The 23,607-nt window shown below is 36.7% G+C and overlaps 3 protein-coding genes across 3 annotated transcripts in view; all 3 read right to left on the bottom strand.

Annotated features, from left to right (window-relative positions):
* The window catches only part of LOC134851827 (cilia- and flagella-associated protein 298-A-like), a 107,938-nt gene that overhangs the window by 41,472 nt on the left and 42,859 nt on the right, over positions 1–23,607 (bottom strand). The gene's annotated exons all lie outside the window — the stretch shown is intronic.
* Positions 12,131–13,327, bottom strand: LOC134851826 (RNA-binding protein 42-like). Its single transcript, XM_063868080.1, has one exon. It carries the CDS (start codon positions 13,311–13,313, stop codon positions 12,285–12,287), a length of 1,029 nt encoding a protein of 342 aa, XP_063724150.1. The 5' UTR covers positions 13,314–13,327; the 3' UTR covers positions 12,131–12,284.
* LOC134851823 (SURP and G-patch domain-containing protein 1-like) lies at positions 13,416–22,297 on the bottom strand. Its single transcript, XM_063868076.1, has 4 exons — positions 21,462–22,297; positions 21,230–21,388; positions 17,465–17,884; positions 13,416–13,580 (listed from the first exon to the last, which is right to left on the bottom strand). The coding sequence occupies exons 1-4, from the start codon at positions 22,186–22,188 to the stop codon at positions 13,516–13,518; spliced, it is 1,371 nt and encodes a 456-aa protein (XP_063724146.1). The 5' UTR covers positions 22,189–22,297; the 3' UTR covers positions 13,416–13,515.

Raw genomic sequence — 23,607 nt, 5'->3', positions numbered from 1 at the left:
CTTCTTCATCAAAATGCCTATGTAAGAAGATATCTTGCTATCAAAAAAGTGAGCGGCTAACGAACTTGTGAAAGATTTCATTTGACAACTCTTCACTCAAACTCAATTTTTCCGCGCCCCACTGTGATTGATAAGAATAAATGAAAAGTAAATTTGAAATATCGAAACGTAGCCAACTCAAAATCATTTTATCCGCGCCCCACTGTGATTGATAAGAATATATGAAAAAGAAATTTGAAAGATCAAAAGGTAGCCAAAACGAAAGTCCCCTTCTGTCAAAAGTTCCGAAGATTCAATTAAACAAATGAATTATATTGCCAATCTTAATATACAGCAGTCAGTGTTGGTCGGCAAAAATCTCACACATTAACGTCCTTGAAAACTTGCAAACGTGTTTTGAACTGGGCAGCTGGATATAAGGGCTACAAAGGCAACCTTATGGGATTTATTTTATTTGCCTTCTCCTTATATATGCAATTGCAGGAACTCCTTCTCTCGAAAATAATTAATGGCTTTTACGACTCTGATATAAGCAAATATGTCTGATTCAGTAACACATCTAGAGATTTGAGATCCAGTGACTGTTCAAATTTTGACTATTCCCTTCCAGTTAAGAAAATTTTCCAGCAGAGTTTTTTGTTCAGACATCAGCACTAGTAAACGGACAGACAAACAGAGGTAGTAAGTAACCTCGAAGAATTGAACTGAAGCCAAGGCAAATCAGATACATTTGATATCATCTCCAACAAAACTATTACGAACCTTTCAGTGATACTTGGAGAATTTGAACCAGAACTCTCAGAAGTCGAGAATTGGGACCCAAGTCTCGGGTATTATATGCCGAACTCAAAATAACAATAATCATCATCTTAACACAACAGTTTACCCCCTACGAGTTTTCTTTGAAATAGTCAATATTGGGGGAAAACAAAACCTGCTCTATGATTCTTTCCAGTAATTTTCAGTAACGTGGTCGGAACAACAAGCGATGCTACGTTAAAGTGAAGCCCATTTGAGAGAAAAACACGCTTGAAACTTTGTTTCGGCCATTTCGACTGAAAATAAAAAAATAAAATAGCAGCTTCATAGCCTATGTAAGAAGATATCTTGCTATCAAAAAGTGAGCAGCTAACGAACGTGTCAAAGATTTCATTTGACAACTCTTCACTCAAAATCAATTTTTCCGCGCGCCACTGTGATTGATAAGAATAAAAGAAAATTAAATTTGAAATATCAAAACGTAGCCGACTCAAAATCAATTTACCCGCGCCCCACTGTGATTGATAACAATATATGAAAAAGTAAATTTGAAAGATCAAAACGTAGCCAAAACGAAAGTCCCCTTCTGTCAAAAGTTCCGAAGAAACAAGTAAACAAATGAATTATATTGCCAATTTTAATACACAGCAGTCAGTGTTGGTAGGCAAATATCTCAAATCTTAACGTCCTTGAAAACTTGCAAAAGCGTGTTTTGAACTGGGCAGCTGGATATAAGGGCTACAAAGGCAACCTTATGGGATTTATTTTATTTGCCTTCTCATTACATATGCAATTGCAGGAACTCCTTCTCTCGAAAATAATTAATGACTTTTACGACTATATAAGCAAATATGTCTGATTCAGTAACACATCTAGAGATTTGATATCCAGTGACTGTTCGAGTTTTGACTATTCCCTTCCAGTTAAGAAAATTTTCCAGCAGAGTTTTTTTGTTCAGACATCAGCACTAGTAAACGGACAGACAAACAGAGGTAGTAAGTAACCTCGAAGAATTGAACTGAAGCCAAGGCAAATCAGAAACATTTGATATCATCTCCAACAAAACTATTACGAACTTGTCAGTGATACCTGGAGAATTTGAACCAGAACTCACAGAAGTCGAGAATTGGGACCCAAGTCTCGGGTATTACATGCCGAACTCAAAATAACAATAATCATCATCTTAACACAACAGTTTACCCCCTACGAGTTTTCTTTGAAATAGTCAATATTGGTGGAAAACAAAATCTGCTCTATGATTCTTTCCAGTAATTTTCAGTACCGTGGTCGGAACAACAAGCGATGCTACGTTATAGTGCAGCCCATTTGAGAGAAAAACAAGCTTGAAACTTTGTTTCGGCCATTTTGACTGAAAAAATAAAATAAAATAGCAGCTTCATAGCCTATGTAAGAAGATATCTTGCTATCAAAAAGTGAGCAGCTAACGAACGTGTCAAAGATTTCATTTGACAACTCTTCACTCAAAATCAATTTTTCCGCGCGCCACTGATTGATAAGAATAAAAGAAAAGTAAATTTGAAATATCAAAACGTAGCCGACTCAAAATCAATTTATCCGCGCCCCACTGTGATTGATAACAATATATGAAAAAGTAAATTTGAAAGATCAAAACGTAGCCAAAACGAAAGTCCCCTTCTGTCAAAAGTTCCGAAGAAACAATTAAACAAATGAATTATATTGCCAATTTTAATACACAGCAGTCAGTGTTGGTCGGCAAATATCTCAAACCTTAACGTCCTTGAAAACTTGCAAAAGCTTGTTTTGAACTGGGCAGCTGGATATAAGGGCTACAAAGGCAACCTTATGGGATTTATTTTATTTGCCTTCTCCTTATATATGCAATTGCAGGAACTCCTTCTCTCGAAAATAATTAATGACTTTTACGACTATATAAGCAAATATGTCTGATTCAGTAACACATCTAGAGATTTGATATCCAGTGACTGTTCGAGTTTTGACTATTCCCTTCCAGTTAAGAAAATTTTCCAGCAGAGTTTTTTTTGTTCAGACATCAGCACTAGTAAACGGACAGACAAACAGAGGTAGTAAGTAACCTCGAAGAATTGAACTGAAGCCAAGGCAAATCAGAAACATTTGATATCATCTCCAACAAAACTATTACGAACTTGTCAGTGATACTTGGAGAATTTGAACCAGAACTCACAGAAGTCGAGAATTGGGACCCAAGTCTCGGGTATTACATGCCGAACTCAAAATAACAATAATCATCATCTTAACACAACAGTTTACCCCCTACGAGTTTTCTTTGAAATAGTCAATATTGGGGGAAAACAAAACCTGCTCTATGATTCTTTCCAGTAATTTTCAGTACCGTGGTCGGAACAACAAGCGATGCTACGTTAAAGTGAAGCCCATTTGAGAGAAAAACAAGCTTGAAACTTTGTTTCGGCCATTTTGACTGAAAAAATAAAATAAAATAGCAGCTTCATAGCCTATGTAAGAAGATATCTTGCTATCAAAAAGTGAGCAGCTAACGAACGTGTCAAAGATTTCATTTGACAACTCTTCAGTCAAAATCAATTTTTCCGCGCGCCACTGTGATTGATAAGAATCAATGAAAAGCAAATTTGAAATATCAAAACGTAGCCGACTCAAAATCAATTTATCCGCGCCCCACTTTGATTGATAACAATATATGAAAAAGTAATTTGAAAGATCAAAATGTAGCCAAAACGAAAGTCCCCTTCTGTCAAAAGTTCCGAAGAATCAATTAAACAAATGAATTATATTGCCAATCTTAATACACAGCAGTCAGTGTTGGTCGGCAAATATCTCACACCTTAACGTCCTTGAAAACTTGCAAAAGCGTGTTTTGAACTGGGCAGCTGGATATAAGGGCTACAAAGGCAACCTTATGGGATTTTTTTTTATTTGCCTTCTCCTTATATCTGCAATTGCAGGAACTCCTTCTCTCGAAAATAATTAATGACTTTTACGACTATATAAGCAAATATGTCTGATTCAGTAACACATCTAGAGATTTGAGATCCAGTGACTGTTCAAATTTTGACTATTCCCTTCCAGTTAAGAAAATTTACCAGCAGAGTTTTTTTTGTTCAGACATCAGCACTAGTATACAGACAGACAAACAGAGGTAGTAGGTAACTTCCAAGGACTGAACTGAAGCCAAGGCAAATCAGAAACATGTGATAGCATCTCCATCAAAACTACAACGAACTTGTCAGTGATACTTGGAGAAGTTGAACCAGAACTCTCAGAAGTCAAGAATTGGGACCCAGGTCTCGCGTATTATATGCCGAATTCAAAACAATAGATCATCATCATAATACAACACTTTAACCCCTACGAGTTTTCTTTGAAATAGTCAATATTGGGGGAAAACAAAACCTGCTCTATGCTTCTTTCCAGTCATTTTCAGTAAAGTGGTCGGAACAACAAGCGTTGCTATGTTAAAGTGAAGCCCATATTCGAACAAAAACAGGCTTGAAACTTTTTTTTGGTCATTTTGACTGAAAAAAAAAACAAAAGATAAAACCGCAGCTTCATAGCTCAGAAAATATACTTCCACTTCTTCATCAAAATGCCTATGTAAGAAGATATCTTGCTATCAAAAAAGTGAGCGGCTAACGAACTTGTGAAAGATTTCATTTGACAACTCTTCACTCAAACTCAATTTTTCCGCGCCCCACTGTGATTGATAAGAATAAATGAAAAGTAAATTTGAAATATCGAAACGTAGCCAACTCAAAATCATTTTATCCGCGCCCCACTGTGATTGATAAGAATATATGAAAAAGAAATTTGAAAGATCAAAAGGTAGCCAAAACGAAAGTCCCCTTCTGTCAAAAGTTCCGAAGATTCAATTAAACAAATGAATTATATTGCCAATCTTAATATACAGCAGTCAGTGTTGGTCGGCAAAAACCTCACACATTAACGTCCTTGAAAACTTGCAAACGTGTTTTGAACTGGGCAGCTGGATATAAGGGCTACAAAGGCAACCTTATGGGATTTATTTTATTTGCCTTCTCCTTATATATGCAATTGCAAGAACTCCTTCTCTCGAAAATAATTAATGGCTTTTACGACTCTGATATAAGCAAATATGTCTGATTCAGTAACACATCTAGAGATTTGAGATCCAGTGACTGTTCAAATTTAGACTATTCCCTTCCAGTTAAGAAAATTTTCCAGCAGAGTTTTTTTGTTCAGACATCAGCACTAGTAAACGGACAGACAAACAGAGGTAGTAAGTAACCTCGAAGAATTGAACTGAAGCCAAGGCAAATCAGATACATTTGATATCATCTCCAACAAAACTATTACGAACTTGTCAGTGATACTTGGAGAATTTGAACCAGAACTCTCAGAAGTCGAGAATTGGGACCCAAGTCTCGGGTATTATATGCCGAACTCAAAATAACAATAATCATCATCTTAACACAACAGTTTACCCCCTACGAGTTTTCTTTGAAATAGTCAATATTGGGGGAAAACAAAACCTGCTCTATGATTCTTTCCAGTAATTTTCAGTACCGTGGTCGGAACAACAAGCGATGATACGTTATAGTGCAGCCCATTTGAGAGAAAAACAAGCTTGAAACTTTGTTTCGGCCATTTTGACTGAAAAAATAAAATAAAATAGCAGCTTCATAGCCTATGTAAGAAGATATCTTGCTATCAAAAAGTGAGCAGCTAACGAACGTGTCAAAGATTTCATTTGACAACTCTTCACTCAAAATCAATTTTTCCGCGCGCCACTGTGATTGATAAGAATAAAAGAAAAGTAAATTTGAAATATCAAAACGTAGCCGACTCAAAATCAATTTATCCGCGCCCCACTGTGATTGATAACAATATATGAAAAAGTAAATTTGAAAGATCAAAACGTAGCCAAAACGAAAGTCCCCTTCTGTCAAAAGTTCCGAAGAAACAATTAAACAAATGAATTATATTGCCAATTATAAAACACAGCAGTCAGTGTTGGTCGGCAAATATCTCAAACCTTAACGTCCTTGAAAACTTGCAAAAGCGTGTTTTGAACTGGGCAGCTGGATATAAGGGCTACAAAGGCAACCTTATGGGATTTATTATATTTGCCTTCTCCTTACATATGCAATTGCAGGAACTCCTTCTCTCGAAAATAATTAATGACTTTTACGACTATATAAGCACATATGTCTGATTCAGTAACACATCTAGAGATTTGATATCCAGTGACTGTTCGAGTTTTGACTATTCCCTTCCAGTTAAGAAAATTTTCCAGCAGAGTTTTTTTGTTCAGACATCAGCACTAGTAAACGGACAGACAAACAGAGGTAGTAAGTAACCTCGAAGAATTGAACTGAAGCCAAGGCAAATCAGAAACATTTGATATCATCTCCAACAAAACTATTACGAACTTGTCAGTGATACTTGGAGAATTTGAACCAGAACTCACAGAAGTCGAGAATTGGGACCCAAGTCTCGGGTATTACATGCCGAACTCAAAATAACAATAATCATCATCTTAACACAACAGTTTACCCCCTACGAGTTTTCTTTGAAATAGTCAATATTGGGGGAAAACAAAACCTGCTCTATGATTCTTTCCAGTAATTTTCAGTACCGTGGTCGGAACAGCAAGCGATGCTACGTTAAAGTGAAGCCCATTTGAGAGAAAAACAAGCTTGAAACTTTGTTTCGGCCATTTTGACTGAAAAAATAAAATAAAATAGCAGCTTCATAGCCTATGTAAGAAGATATCTTGCTATCAAAAAGTGAGCAGCTAACGAACGTGTCAAAGATTTCATTTGACAACTCTTCAGTCAAAATCAAATTTTCCGCGCGCCACTGTGATTGATAAGAATCAATGAAAAGCAAATTTGAAATATCAAAACGTAGCCGACTCAAAATCAATTTATCCGCGCCCCACTTTGATTGATAACAATATATGAAAAAGTAATTTGAAAGATCAAAACGTAGCCAAAACGAAAGTCCCCTTCTGTCAAAAGTTCCGAAGAATCAATTAAACAAATGAATTATATTGCCAATCTTAATACACAGCAGTCAGTGTTGGTCGGCAAATATCTCACACCTTAACGTCCTTGAAAACTTGCAAAAGCGTGTTTTGAACTGGGCAGCTGGATATAAGGGCTACAAAGGCAACCTTATGGGATTTTTTTTATTTGCCTTCTCCTTATATATGCAATTGCAGGAACTCCTTCTCTCGAAAATAATTAATGACTTTCACGACTATATAAGCAAATATGTCTGATTCAGTAACACATCTAGAGATTTGATATCCAGTGACTGTTCGAGTTTTGACTATTCCCTTCCAGTTAAGAAAATTTTCCAGCAGAGTTTTTTTTGTTCAGACATCAGCACTAGTAAACGGACAGACAAACAGAGGTAGTAAGTAACCTCGAAGAATTGAACTGAAGCCAAGGCAAATCAGAAACATTTGATATCATCTCCAACAAAACTATTACGAACTTGTCAGTGATACTTGGAGAATTTGAACCAGAACTCACAGAAGTCGAGAATTGGGACCCAAGTCTCGGGTATTACATGCCGAACTCAAAATAACAATAATCATCATCTTAACACAACAGTTTACCCCCTACGAGTTTTCTTTGAAATAGTCAATATTGGGGGAAAACAAAACCTGCTCTATGATTCTTTCCAGTAATTTTCAGTACCGTGGTCGGAACAGCAAGCGATGCTACGTTAAAGTGAAGCCCATTTGAGAGAAAAACAAGCTTGAAACTTTGTTTCGGCCATTTTGACTGAAAAAATAAAATAAAATAGCAGCTTCATAGCCTATGTAAGAAGATATCTTGCTATCAAAAAGTGAGCAGCTAACGAACGTGTCAAAGATTTCATTTGACAACTCTTCAGTCAAAATCAATTTTTCCGCGCGCCACTGTGATTGATAAGAATCAATGAAAAGCAAATTTGAAATATCAAAACGTAGCAGACTCAAAATCAATTTATCCGCGCCCCACTTTGATTGATAACAATATATGAAAAAGTAATTTGAAAGATCAAAACGTAGCCAAAACGAAAGTCCCCTTCTGTCAAAAGTTCCGAAGAATCAATTAAACAAATGAATTATATTGCCAATCTTAATACACAGCAGTCAGTGTTGGTCGGCAAATATCTCACACCTTAACGTCCTTGAAAACTTGCAAAAGCGTGTTTTGAACTGGGCAGCTGGATATAAGGGCTACAAAGGCAACCTTATGGGATTTTTTTTATTTGCCTTCTCCTTATATATGCAATTGCAGGAACTCCTTCTCTCGAAAATAATTAATGACTTTTACGACTATATAAGCAAATATGTCTGATTCAGTAACACATCTAGAGATTTGATATCCAGTGACTTTTCGAGTTTTGACTATTTCCTTCCAGTTGAGAAAATTTTCCAGCAGAGTTTTCTGTTCAGACATCAGCACTTGTAAACAGACAGAAAAACAGAGGCAGTAAGTAACCTCGAAGAACTGAACTGAAGCCCAGGCAAATCAGATACATGTGATATCATCTCCATCAAAACTATAACGAACTTGTCAGTGATACTTGGAGAATTTGAACCAGAACTCTCATAAGTCAAGAATTGGGACCCAAGTCTCGGGTAATATAAGCCGAATTCAAAATAATAATAATCATCATCTTAATACAACAGTTTACCCCCTACGAGTTTTCTTTGAAATAGTCAATATTGGGGGAAACAAAACCTGCTCTATGATTCTTTCCAGTAATTTTCAGTAACGTGGTCGGAACAACAAGCGTTGCTATGTTAAAGTGAAGCCCATATGAGAGAAAAACACGATTGAAACTTTGTTTCGGCCATTTTGACTAAAAAAGTAAAAAATAAAATAGCAGCTTCATAGCTCAGAAAGTAAACTTCCACTTCTTCACCAAAATGCCTATGTGAGAAGATATCTTGCTATCAAAAAAAGTGTGCAGCTGACGAACGTGTCCAAGATTTCATTTAACAACTCTTCACTCAAAATCAATTTTTCCGCGCGCCACTGTGATTGATAAGAATCAATGAAAAGCAAATTTGAAATATCAAAACGTAGCCGACTCAAAATCAATTTATCCGCGCCCCACTTTGATTGATAACAATATATGAAAAAGTAATTTGAAAGATCAAAACGTAGCCAAAACGAAAGTCCCCTTCTGTCAAAAATTCCGAAGAATCAATTAAACAAATGAATTATATTGCCAATCTTAATACACAGCAGTCAGTGTTGGTCGGCAAATATCTCACACCTTAACGTCCTTGAAAACTTGCAAAAGCGTGTTTTGAACTGGGCAGCTGGATATAAGGGCTACAAAGGCAACCTTATGGGATTTTTTTTATTTGCCTTCTCCTTATATATGCAATTGCAGGAACTCCTTCTCTCGAAAATAATTAATGACTTTTACGACTATATAAGCAAATATGTCTGATTCAGTAACACATCTAGAGATTTGATATCCAGTGACTTTTCGAGTTTTGACTATTTCCTTCCAGTTGAGAAAATTTTCCAGCAGAGTTTTTTGTTCAGACATCAGCACTTGTAAACAGACAGAAAAACAGAGGCAGTAAGTAACCTCGAAGAACTGAACTGAAGCCCAGGCAAATCAGATACATGTGATATCATCTCCATCAAAAGTATAACGAACTTGTCAGTGATACTTGGAGAATTTGAACTAGAACTCTCATAAGTCAAGAATTGGGACCCAAGTCTCGGGTAATATAAGCCGAATTCAAAATAATAATAATCATCATCTTAATACAACAGTTTACCCCCTACGAGTTTTCTTTGAAATAGTCAATATTGGGGGAAACAAAACCTGCTCTATGATTCTTTCCAGTAATTTTCAGTAACGTGGTCGGAACAACAAGCGTTGCTATGTTAAAGTGAAGCCCATATGAGAGAAAAACACGCTTGAAACTTTGTTTCGGCCATTTTGACTAAAAAAGTAAAAAATAAAATAGCAGCTTCATAGCTCAGAAAGTAAACTTCCACTTCTTCACCAAAATGCCTATGTGAGAAGATATCTTGCTATCAAAAAAAGTGTGCAGCTGACGAACGTGTCCAAGATTTCATTTAACAACTCTTCACTCAAAATCAATTTTTCCGCGCGCCACTGTGATTGATAAGAATAAATGAAAAGCAAATTTGAAATATCAAAACGTAGCCGACTCAAAATCAATTTATCCGCGCCCCACTTTTATTGATAACAATATATGAAAAAGTAAATTTGAAAGATCAAAACGTAGCCATAACGAAAGTCCCCTTCTGTCAAAAGTTCCGAAGAATCAATTAAACAAATGAATTATATTGCCAATCTTAATACACAGCAGTCAGTGTTGGTCGGCAAATATCTCACACCTTAACGTCCTTGAAAACTTGCAAAAGCGTGTTTTGAACTGGGCAGCTGGATATAAGGGCTACAAAGGCAACCTTATGGGATTTTTTTTTATTTGCCTTCTCCTTATATATGCAATTGCAGGAACTCCTTCTCTCGAAAATAATTAATGACTTTTACGACTATATAAGCAAATATGTCTGATTCAGTAACACATCTAGAGATTTGATATCCAGTGACTGTTTGAGTTTTGACTATTTCCTTCCAGTTAAGAAAATTTTCCAGCAGAGTTTTTTGTTCAGACATCAGCACTTGTAAACAGACAGAAAAACAGAGGCAGGAAGTAACCTCGAAGAATTGAACTGAAGCCAAGGCAAATCAGATACATTTGATATCATCTCCAACAAAACTATTACGAACTTGTCAGTGATACTTGGAGAATTTGAACCAGAACTCACAGAAGTCGAGAATTGGGACCCAAGTCTCGGGTATTACATGCCGAACTCAAAATAACAATAATCATCATCTTAACAACAGTTTACCCCCTACGAGTTTTCTTTGAAATAGTCAATATTGGGGGAAAACAAAACCTGCTCTATGATTCTTTCCAGTAATTTTCAGTACCGTGGTCGGAACAACAAGCGATGCTACGTTAAAGTGAAGCCCATTTGAGAGTCCCCAATATATGAAAAAGTAAATTTGAAAGATCAAAACGTAGCCATAACGAAAGTCCCCTTCTGTCAAAAGTTCCGAAGAATCAATTAAACAAATGAATTATATTGCCAATCTTAATACACAGCAGTCAGTGTTGGTCGGCAAATATCTCACACCTTAACGTCCTTGAAAACTTGCAAAAGTGTGTTTTGAACTGGGCAGCTGGATATAAGGGCTACAAAGGCAACCTTATGGGATTTTTTTTTATTTGCCTTCTCCTTATATATGCAATTGCAGGAACTCCTTCTCTCGAAAATAATTAATGACTTTTACGACTATATAAGCAAATATGTCTGATTCAGTAACACATCTAGAGATTTGATATCCAGTGACTGTTTGAGTTTTGACTATTTCCTTCCAGTTAAGAAAATTTTCCAGCAGAGTTTTTTGTTCAGACATCAGCACTTGTAAACAGACAGAAAAACAGAGGCAGGAAGTAACCTCGAAGAATTGAACTGAAGCCAAGGCAAATCAGATACATTTGATATCATCTCCAACAAAACTATTACGAACTTGTCAGTGATACTTGGAGAATTTGAACCAGAACTCACAGAAGTCGAGAATTGGGACCCAAGTCTCGGGTATTACATGCCGAACTCAAAATAACAATAATCATCATCTTAACACAACAGTTTACCCCCTACGAGTTTTCTTTGAAATAGTCAATATTGGGGGAAAACAAAACCTGCTCTATGATTCTTTCCAGTAATTTTCAGTACCGTGGTCGGAACAACAAGCGATGCTACGTTAAAGTGAAGCCCATTTGAGAGAAAAACAAGCTTGAAACTTTGTTTCGGCCATTTTGACTGAAAAAATAAAATAAAATAGCAGCTTCATAGCCTATGTAAGAAGATATCTTGCTATCAAAAAGTGAGCAGCTAACGAACGTGTCAAAGATTTCATTTGACAACTCTTCACTCAAAATCAATTTATCTGCGCCCCACGGTGATTGATAAGACAATATGAAAAAATAAATTTGAAATATCAATACGTAGCCAACAAAAAGTTCGAAAAAAGTAATGAACGCAAGAAAATAGGAAAAAAACCTTCGAATTTCCGTGAAAAAAAAAATTGTTAAAATTAACCCAATTCGAGAAAACCAGCTCAATTTTTAATTCCGCTGCGAAAACATTAAAATCACTTTTCGAAACTAGAATTCGATCACGTCTTTCATAACCTTTACACTTTGCCTTTTGGATAGTGGAGTTTTCCTTCCTTTTAAGAATGGAAACGAACTGAAATTAAAAGAAACCGAGAAAAACAAAAATTAAAAAATTTTGAGACTTTTTCCTGAAAAAAGATCACCAAGATCTATATAAGAGTCTTCACTGTGTCTATTACTCTTAATCAGCAACAACAAAAATTATATACCATTCAAAATATAATAGGGAAGTCACTGCATGTGGTTCATTGGATGAGATGGCACATACTAGTAGTGCCTGAAAACAAGTAAATTGGCTCTGCTTCTAGCGTAGTCCTAGTTTCTTTTTGAGTTTTTCTTTCTTGCGCACTTGGTGAATGTCTCTCTCCTGCCAACTGCTCTTTCTCAGTTTAATGGGCCTGTTGCCGACATACTTTCCATTCATCTCCTTCATTGCACGCACGTAATCGGCAGAATCCGAGAAACTGAGGAAGCCGTAGCCTTTCGTTTTATTTGTACGCTTATCTCTCACCACTTTCACCCGCTGCAGAGAAGGGTACTGAGAAAAAGCTCTTCGTAAATGATCATCGCTCACCTCATTGCCCAGATCACCACAGAACACACGAAAGTCATTTGGATCCCAGTCATGTAATGACATGTCTTCCCATGTTTCGCCGCCTGCCGCTCTTACAAACTTTTTCGGTTTTGTAGCACCAATTTTCTGTTTTTGAGCTGAGCTTGAGGCTTGTGAGTTTTTTGCGACAGCTGAAGTTGCAAAACCACCTGCAGATCCCATGTTATTCACAGGTGCGTTGAGGGACTCCGCCAGAGCTGGTGGCAGCGATACAGGCTGTGGATTTTTGATTTGCGGAGCAATAGGAACTGGTCCAGGACGTGTGACAGGGTTATAGTTGGGCTGCTTCGGCGTTTTGTATATGCTCGGTCTAGATTCAATAACAAGGTTACTAGGTTCAAACTTGTCGGCCGTTGTATGAAAGACATGCTGCTGCATGTGAGCATTGGATGTTGCATTACCTGTGGCAAGCACTTCGGGTTGAGACTGCATCTGCATAGGTTTAGGAGGTATGAAGTTAGAAGCCAAGCTTGAATGTGAATGTGGTTGAGCGGGAGCAGTCAGGGCAAAGCAGAAAGAAGGGGGCCGCGGGGGTGGCGCTAGAGGCATTGCTTGTGGTCGGATGAGAACTTGGGGTCTGAATGCAAGCGCCGATCCCACTCCTGCTCTAGGCATGAACTGTGGGCCTAATTGATAAGAAGCCATAGACAGTTCTTGTTCAAACTTGGACATTTCGTCTTCCAAAGAGTTGCCATTTCCAATCCGAGCGTTGTGAGCCATGATAAAAACCTATCTGAAAATAATTTAGATTTGCTAACCATTTTTCTCTCAACCTACTGCACCTCAATGATTGATTCCTCACCCGAAAAAAGTGTTGAGAAATTTACACAATTATTCAGAAATCATTGACATCAAACATAACTTCAATATATTGCATCGCTGAATATTTAATATTAAGTTTTGAACTAAACAGCTAAATATTTCAATAGTACGGCCTCCTTGGGTTATTCATCGGGTTTGGTCGATACTTGTATGCCATCATCATTCCTGAACACAAATCAAATGAGATTGTCTAATGATCTCAAAATAAAACAAAGTCATTTACTGATTGCCTGTATCCTTGACTTAAGGGCCTTATTTTAATCATTGACTTAAATGATTTCTGAGCATAAAGCAAAACGGCTTCGCGGCAAAAAAATGCAAGATAAAATAATCTTGAATACTGTTAGTTGCATTATATCGAAATTTCATACACAGAGGCGAAGCATAGCTTCGAACAGCTTCCGATACCACAAACATAGCATTGCGTGCTAGCAGACAAGAAAAAATGAGAGCCAACAATTCGGAAAAATGCCGACAAAAACAATTACAAACATAGCCAACAAAAGATTTAAAAAGTGTAAAAGAAGAAGAAAACCAAATAAAAACGTTTTTAACATTTTTATCTTTCGCTTTTCATAGAATAAATTATATCACGTGAGAGCTTTTTAAAATTTTAGAAATGTTTACGACTGACTTTTGCTTATTTAAGTTATCCCACTTAGAGAAAACTGGATCAATAGATACCTTTTTATTCCGTGTTGAAACTAGAAATCGATACCGTTGTTCATGACCTTTAACTTTGTCGTGCGATAGTAGAGTTTGCATTCCTTTTAACTCAACTTGAAAATAAATCAAAAGTCGAACCGCAAAAAAAAACAAATGTGAGCTTGAAACTAGACTTTTCCCGAAAAAAAAAGAAAACAATCATCACGACCTATAAAAGAGTCTTGACTACGTTTACCAATCCTTAAAAAAGTATAGCCAACACACTTGTTTTTTTTTCAAAATATCATCTTTCGAATTTCAAAAAAAGTAGAATTTAGAAAACTACGACTGACACTTTTTTGATAAAATTAACCAAGTTTGAGAAAACTGGATTAATGGATGAAGCTTTTATTTCGCTAAATTCCATTTTCAAAATTTGAAGTCGATCACGTTTTTCGTGACCTTTATACTCTCACTGTTCGATAGTGGATTTTGCCTTCCTTTTATCAAAGGAAATGAAACGAATTTGAAACGAGGTCAAAAGTCAAACCACGAAAAGGTAAAATTCAGCCTTAATAATTTTTAAAACTTTTCCTGATAAAAAAAATATCGAAACGACCTATATAAGAGTCTAAACTACGTTCATCGACTGCTAAAAAAAACAAATTCACGACACTTGCTATCACAGATGCACAGACTTTACCCTGAAAGAAAAACTAACAAAAAAAATTCAAAATAGACCTAAATGAGTGACAGTCACTTCGAGCATTAACAATTTCATCAAATCTCTTTAATAATTTCATCAATTCCAGCGAAAGATAGGACTTGAGAAAAATCTTTTGATTTTGTTAAAAACACTAGCAAGCAAGTTGACAAAATAAAGGAGAACCTAGCCAAAGAGAACTCAAATCCACTCGTTATTTTGTAACGAACATTAGGTTCGTCATTTTCATGCGGACAAAAATTATCCAGAGGCAAAGCTCCGCTTCGCAAACACAAGCGGGTAAAATGTAAGAAAGAGCTCTAAACAGGCAAAAGAAAGCGAAATAGGGAAAAGATTTTACGAAAGTAAACCTTGAGAAAAAATAAGGAGACTAGGAGTATCACGATCTCAAATCTGCTCCACAGCCGCTCATAATTTACTAACAATAGCCACCAATAAAGCAGGAACATTGAAATATTAGTAATTTGATATAAACTAATATCAAATATCTAATATTTCAATGTTCCGGATTTGAATCTCCAACCTGCTGATTAGAAGTCTCTCGTCCTCGCACCTGCGTCACGGCCACGAAATTAACTAGTGCGCCAGCAAATGCTGGATGTATCTGTTTCAAAAAATTTAATCATATTCTGTCGCTAATGAAATGCGCAATTTTCAAAATTTCAAAAAATAGAATTTTCGCAAAAGCCTAGTGATCTATCAGCTTAAGTAGGGGATTAGCCACTTATTTAAAGGAGAAAACTATTTCTTACTTTTTCAAGTTTATAAAAAAAGAGGAAAACGATTCCAAAAAAAACTATCAAAAACTTCCTAAGTCCAAAAACATTTCTCTACTAAAGCATGGGAACAGTCTCTTCTGCAGGGAAGAAGTCCACACCCTGATCTTTGAATTGAAGCTTCGATATTACATTTAGCTAGCAGTTTTCGGGAACAGTGATGAAAGTTCTTAAAAACCGGTAAAACTTTTTAAAAAATTGGATTTTTCCGAAGCGAGCTTTTCTACAAATAAAAAGAGTAAAACATATTGCGCATGGAAAACTTACGGGTCACTTTAGTTTGAATGAACCATCAACCTTAGAATCAACAGACTAAATTTTTTTTTTAAATAAGATTCCAAAAAACGGACAAAAAATTCAAAAATTGACAGTTTCTAAGGCCATTTTTTTCAAAACGTAGGGCATAGGCGCTTGCGCGGGGGAAAATTGCCCAAAAAAAAATTTTTTCTTTCGTTCAAACTGTTAATCTCCGATAAAAACTGGCTTATTTGAGGCCATTACTTTTTCTACCGAACTAACGGAGTAGCCACTCGAGAATTGAAGATTCTCATGATTTTTCTTTGGATTGAAACCTTGATCTCAGATTTCTGCATTTCATATTTGGGAAATGAAAAAACTTAAAACAAATAGGTAGGTCAAACCTCCCCCTACTGAAACTTTCGCAAGCCGAATAACGTGGGGTAAAATGAAAAGAGACAAGCGAAATAAGCAAGTACATAGAAGAGCAGCCGGTGTTTCCACGGGTACCATTTTCTGAAAAACAATAGTAGTGCAAATAGCGCAAAATTTTTTGACAGCGTCGCAAAATTACCAACAAAAAAAAACAAAAAATTCCAAACATTTTCAGAAAAACTGTTTTTGTCAAACAGGACCTAACACTAGCCGAAAACAAAGCAGCATGCTATTGAATTGCTTATGCTTAAATAGACTTAAACATGATTAAATTGAAATATACCAAAAACGCCTCTAAATCATTTGAGACTTAGGTTAGAAAAAAAACTTCGTAATAACATACTCTACACCTCGTTTGAAAAATCAAATGATTAATGTTAGAGCCATTACATTCTAGACGAGAAACTAAGCTTCTAAGGCATATAGTTTTTCAAACGGCATTTTGTATTAAAAAGAACGAGGATAGTCCGTTGCGGTCCAAGTAGACCAAAACGTTCCGACCATGCTGATTACAAAAATCAGAAAGAAAAATTCGACAAAGGCAAGCTGCGCTAGAAAAAAAACGACATTAAGCCGCTCTATAAATTGAAATAAGAAAGTAGAAATAAGCCTCAAATTAGTAAAACTTTTGCTATGCCGGATTCGACCATTCAACCTTGAGATTTGGAGTCTCACTTTTCCGCATCTGCGCCATAGTCCCTAGAAAGTTTGTTAAAACGAGCCACCAAATGATGCAGCAATATATGCTAATATTGAGCCAATGCTATGCAGCAAAAACGCCGCCAAAAATAAATTAAACTAAGTGCGACGTTGAGCCTCCGGCCATTAGATAAGTAGACTCAAGTCCATCCATATGTGCCACGGTCGCTACGCGATAGGCAAACACTAGCCACAAATAAAGCAGAGAACAGATGCTACGAAACTTCGAATGCTACACATCGTGATTATGGCAACATTGTCACCAAATGAGCATTTTTATTTGCGAGTTATGCTGGAAAAAAAGTAGAGTCATGCTAATACACAAAGCTCACTAGAGTAAACATAGCCAAAGTACAACTGGAAACGTCCCAATGACCTCGACAACGAAAAATCGTTTTTTTTTATTTCGCAGGGAAATCTTATTAAGATCCATTTCTGAAACAATCCAGTTCAAGTCCATCACGTTTTTTGCGCTATTTGCAACATATTGCTCAGCTGTTCAAAACACTAAGGAAAGCTCAAGGTTATATTACTTTTACGAAAAATGTCCACGTCATCGTCATTAGATGAAACTTGGTGCAGTTGTTGGGACATTCCCAGACCCATAGTGCCTCCTGCATTCGGATTCACATCTACTGGGGCAGTCACACCCTGAGCTGCAGTGCCCAATCCACTGCCCTCGCTCCAGCCCGCCTTCTGCAACATCTTGAAGCCAATATTATCTTGTTTCAACTTATGATCTGCGAAGTTGGATGTGTCGCTCAAAGCAGCAGCCATCTCAGGTGTCATAGGGAGACCTTTAGCCTTGGCCACTTGCGCATTGAACTTGAGCAATTCCTCGTTCGGAATGAAGTCGCCAATGAATGTTCGTCCCTCGTTCAACTCAGTCACTTCCTTCGCCTTCAATTCTGTCCGCTCCATTTCCTGCTTCCGTTCAACGTGCTCCTTCGTTCCTGTAATATGCATCAAACTGAGAACTACTCCGGAGAAACAGGCAATCACCCAAAGTTATCCCAATCATTCCATTCAACCAAGCATAGCCAAGAGACACTAAGAAAAGTGTATATAACTGTAAGAAGCTGACCAAAAACTACTAAACCTTCACCGAAAAATTTGCACTTCAAAAATCTTTTTTTATCATTGATACATTTTCAACACTAAGAGTGAACAAGCACTCTGAATTGGCTAATAATCTCAATGGCTTTTTCTGGGCAAAAAACGAACATAGCCAAAGAATTTTAAAGCAAATTTCAAATAAAAAACAGATGACAAACAAAATCTAGGACTCTTTCATGATTGAAACCATCTTTTGACACAGGAGAGAAGCTGCACTTCGCGAACATTAGCAGTTAGCAGGAAAACGGCAAGAACAAGCTTTGAAAAACTTAAGATCTGCCGTAACCAAACCTCCGACCTAAACATCACGCGGCAGTAGCTCTTAAAACTATTTTCACAGCATGGCTATATTAATATAGACTGTAGCTAAAAGCATGTAGAGATCATATAATTCTTAAACATTTGAACATTGGGACTTCCAAAACAAGGCTAAAAATGTTTCCATCAATTAAATAATACCAGCGTATAGCGCACTTCCGGTGCTTCGAATTTTTGAGCTTATGAAAACTGCATATATTGGAAACAAGAGCTACAGCCGTTAGTGTACTCTGACAGCACCCAATAACAAGGTTGCTAATTTCAAAATTTATAAGTCTAATTCAATTCTTTAAAAAAAACGTCATGTCTCGAAAAATAACAGACTTAGAGACTTTGTGAGAAAACTGGATGACAATAATGGAAACAAGATCTACATCCTTTAGTGTATTATGACAGCAACCAAAAACAAGGCTGCTAATTTCAAAATTTATAAGTCTTTTAATTCAATTCTTAAAAAAAATCAAAAACAACGTCATGTCTCGAAAACTAACAGAGACTTTGGAGAAAACTGGATGCCAAAGTTGCAACCACTAAGAGTGAGCTGAAAGCACCCCACGAAAGTTTGAGCATTTCAAGTTCGAGAATTTTTCATACTAAGTTTCCGAAAAAAAATCATAAAAACGTCATACTTGGGAAACTGAAACGACTTGAGTATTCATTTTAAGAGGCGAGATTTGCAACGCCTGAGAGTACCCTTACAATAAGGTTGCCTCACTATACGGTTGGAAATTTCAAACTTAGTGAAGTTTTTTGTAGGTAAGTTTCATGAAAACTTTTGAGGAAGTAAAAAAAAGAATTTGACCAGTCGCATATGGACGCAAGATTTGCAACGCCTGAGAATACCTTTACAGTACCTAACTACAGGTTTGAGAACTTCAAATGTTTGATTTTTTCATATCTAGGTTTTCGGAAAATTTGGATAAAATCATGAAAAACGTCACATCTTGAAAACTACAAATAATTGAGCAGTTAAAATTAAAATACAAGATTGGCAACCCCGAGAGTACCCTGACAGCGCCTCACTATAGAGCAAAAATCATCAAATTTTCTGAAATTTTCCTATATCTAAGTTCTTGAAAATCTTTAAAATTACATAGAAAACGTCACGTCTCGGAAATTAAAAGCAATTGAGCAGTCGGATTTGCACGCGATATTTGAAAATCCTGATATAAATCTCACAGTACTCAAGTACAGGGTTTAGAATTTCGAATCTTTTTAACTTTCTTAAACCTAAGTTTTCTGAAAATTGAGAGCAAATTCATAAATAAAATCATGCAGAGAAAATTTCAAGGATTCGATAGACATAATTGGAGGCAGGACTCGCTATGATTGAGAGTACCCTGACAGTGTTGGGAATATCAAATAAAGTGATTTTTAAATTGAGTTTTCTGAAAATTGTCGTATCTTATACGCTAAAAAGCATTTGGGAATTCATAATTGGAGGCCAAATTCGCAACTCCGGGGGAAGCCCTGACATCATCCCACTATTGGGTTGCTAATTTTAAATTTAGGAAAAAACACTGATTTCAAACTAGAAAATCCAAATAAATTCTTAGCCATGGCATTATACGATATAGCTTAAATGTTAAAAAAAAAACCTTTCGTTAAAAATGCAAACATAATAGGTTGAAAAAGGTTAAACGTGGCAAGATAGCAAAGCCCTCATTTAAATATACACAGAGGCGAAGCAGAGCTTTGCATCACTTTCGATACCACAAAAACAACATTGCAAGATAGCAGAAAGGAAAGAAAAGGAGAGCCACTAATTCCAAAAGAAAATGAGAAAGTTTTCGATGAAACTACAATTTAAAAACTTCAAGATGTTGTCTGGAAAGATGTTCTATTTCAACATGGAAAACACGTCCAGACATATATTCGACATTCGGCATTTAATGAAAATTCAAAAAAAAAATTATCAAGCCAAAATAAAAAAAAATGCCAAATTATAGTTCAAAATAAAAAAAATTGCCTTATAAAAACTATTGTGAGATTTTTTAAGCAAAAAGAACCAAAGAAAAAATGCGCAGTGAAGGCTAGTAGATTTGAAAATTGCAGAAATTAATGAAAACATAGGAAACAACTACATATGAAAACTGCATACGGCAACTGAGCCGACAAAAAAAGCAGACAAAAGATCAACCGATTTTTTTGCAACCTTTGCGGCACCTTCGCCGTCCAAGGCATATTCGTTACCTTCAGACTGAGAGTGCCAAAGATGCTTAGACATTTGAACTTATTATGAACCAAGATACCAAGTGATTCTGTTAAACAAGTTGTTAACCCGAAAAAAGTAAAAAGTCTATATTCCGATTTCACAACGCTTGCTAACTACAAGCGTAATTTAAGACACAGATTACTTTCATCATTTTGTTTGTTCTGTTCGTTATATCCTTTACTGTCTAGATCAGACCCGCTTCCTTGTCGTTCACCGAGGAAAGTTCAAGAAAAAGTTTTTTCGAGTGAAAAAAATCATCAACCGATTTGCCAAGTCGCGTCCAAAAATCATCACATACTCCTACAAATAACAAAAAAATTATGCAAATCTAAAAATTACCGAATACACAACAAACACCGAATACAAAACAAAACAACGAACACCGAATAAAAACAAACAACAAATGTGGGAATCAGCAACGAATACTTGAAGTCGTGCACAGTTTATTTGCTCTAATTTTGCCACTAACCATGAAAAATTCTATTAGTGCTATGATGCAAGGGCTACTAGAATTCATGCTGAACACAGATACTGCAATTGGACGCAGAAAACTTTGACAAGAGAGAGAGAGAGAGAGAGAGAGAGAGAGATTTTATTCGCGTGAAACGAAAAAACCAACAAAGAAACCAGAACTAAAACCAAAACATACCTCCATTTGCCTCAACATCCTCTTCATCGCTGTTATAGGAAACACCCTGAGCCAAAGACCAGGCCAGTTTTTTCTGCTTTGCCTCCTGCTCGGCTCTCTTCAATTCCTCCATTGCAATGAGCATGTCAAAATCATCATCATTCAGAGCAACTACCTTTCCTAAAACTCAGTGAAAATGAGCTCCGTTTATTTCAAGTGCGAAGTCAATATTACACTTTTAATCAGCCCTGACCATTATCGCCGGCTAGCTGTAGACTAGAACTGCTCTCTGGTCCCCATCTGCTTTTCCGTTTCCTCGACTTTTCGTGAGATTGCTCGTCTTCCCATTTAGACTTATTTGTAGCGGTTTCTGGTGTAAACACACTGTCGATCACAGGTACATCGAGCGTATCTATATTTATAGTAGGAACTTCTGCCTTAATGCTGGTAGTATGTTTCACTTCATTTTCTTTTCTCAATAGTGCTGATTTCTTAGTTTTCATTTTTTCACGCTCATCTGCAAGCTTTTTTTGGAAATGCTTGTACGTTTGTGATTTCTTGTCGTGAAGAAACCAAAATTCAGGATCATCTTTCTGATCATTGAAAATTATCCGTTCCATGTCATCGCCGAACTCTAGAATTGATTCTATTAGTTTATCGATGACAACGTGAGTTTTCGCTGTAACTGGTTCCACATAAACATCGGGCAGCGTAGCATCATACTCGTTAAACTCTTCCTTTGCATTGAAATCTGCCTCTGACAAAGATGTCACAGGACGATCCACATCATCAAAAACTAGCTTAGGCTTGCTCAAAATTTTATCTTGGCTCATCTGTTTGAAAGCTCGACTCAAGGAATTCTTAGAATTTCCACCACGCTGATTAACTTCCACATTTGTTTTTGGCTTGTTCTCCGACACAGCGCCATTCATTTCTTTAAATTTCTCGAGGAAAGATCCATCATTTGAGAACTTGTTCATGTTGGCAAAGATATGAATTTTCAATATCTTTCGGCGAGTATCACAAATTTCGTCAACCAGCTGATACCAAACTTTTACCTGAAGAATTTTTCTCTTTTTAATTTTTTCTGAAAATAATCAGGTCGAAAGTACCTTAGTAACCGAGGTTACAGTCAGAAGTCCCTTCATCACATTATCCAGTCAAAATCCTCGGAACTTTCTAAATATGAAAGAGTGAAGTATAACGTGGATAGTAGTAAAATATCATACGCTAAACGTGTGCGGCAAACACCGTCGGATAGAGGGATTGAGAAAGCCAGGAAGTATTTGAAGGACAATGGTCTCTTGGCAGTCCCATTCGATAAAGGTGTTGGCTTCTGTGTAATGAAGAAAACGACATATGAGGCTAAACTAACTGAGCTGCTGCAATCGGAACAATTTAGCGAAAAACCAGGTTTAACTGAGAGTGTTGTTATGAAAATTGAGAAAGACATCAACAAAGAACTGTTGGCCATGGAAAAGAAAGATGAGATCGACGAGGCACTGTATAGTAGGCTTAGGTCCACGGGAGGGCAGCCAGCTCGATTATATGGATTGGCTAAAGTACATAAGAAAGGAACCCCTCTCCGTCCCGTACTGTCACTGCCAGGGAGCTCATATGAACATCTAAATAAAACTTTGGCCAAATTTTTTGACAACATTGAGCGAGGGGGCAAACATTGAGACAAACACACAAATGGCTCGGGAGATTCTAGAGAACATAGATCTAGACTATAATGAGAGTATTATCTCCCTGGATGTCAAAAGTTTGTACACTAATGTCCCACTAAAGGAGGCAATAGATATAGCACTGAGGAAACTGTACGAACAAACTAGTCCTCCTAAACTGGCACGCGAAACTATGAAGAAATTGTTGAACATGGCTGTAAGTAAGGTGCACTTCAAATGCAATGGTTTATGGTACGTACAAAAAGATGGGTTGGCAATGGGTGCATCCCTTGCTGTCATTCTTGCCAATTTATGGCTAAAGGAGTACGAATATGCATTAATGAAGGAAGTACCTGCGTTGACACAGCTAAATGAAAACCGGAATGGCCTATGCCCTGATTGCGAGCGGAGGGTAACATACAGAAGTAAGGGGATCGAATGCGAAGCTTGTTTAAATTGGTAACCATTTAAAGTGTAGTAATGTATCCGACAAAGAATATGAGCAAATCTCAGAAATGGTTTGGTATTGTAAGAGATGTAAAGAGCAGCGAGATCAAGAAAAACCAACAGAAAATGTCAAAGCGTTCCTAAGATATGTAGATGATATAGTGAGGACGGTAAAGGGGGATCCAGATATAGTGTTAAAAGCAGCTAATGAGCTCCACCCCAACTTACAATTCACTATCGAAAATCCGGATTCGAACGGAGACTGAGCCTTTCTAGATTTGAACA

The sequence above is a fragment of the Symsagittifera roscoffensis genome, chromosome 7 (genome assembly GCF_963678635.1).
Source record: "Symsagittifera roscoffensis chromosome 7, txSymRosc1.1, whole genome shotgun sequence".
Taxonomy (NCBI): domain Eukaryota; kingdom Metazoa; phylum Xenacoelomorpha; order Acoela; family Convolutidae; genus Symsagittifera; species Symsagittifera roscoffensis.
Note: the sequence above shows the minus strand (reverse complement) of the source record. Positions and strands in the feature narration are given on the sequence as shown.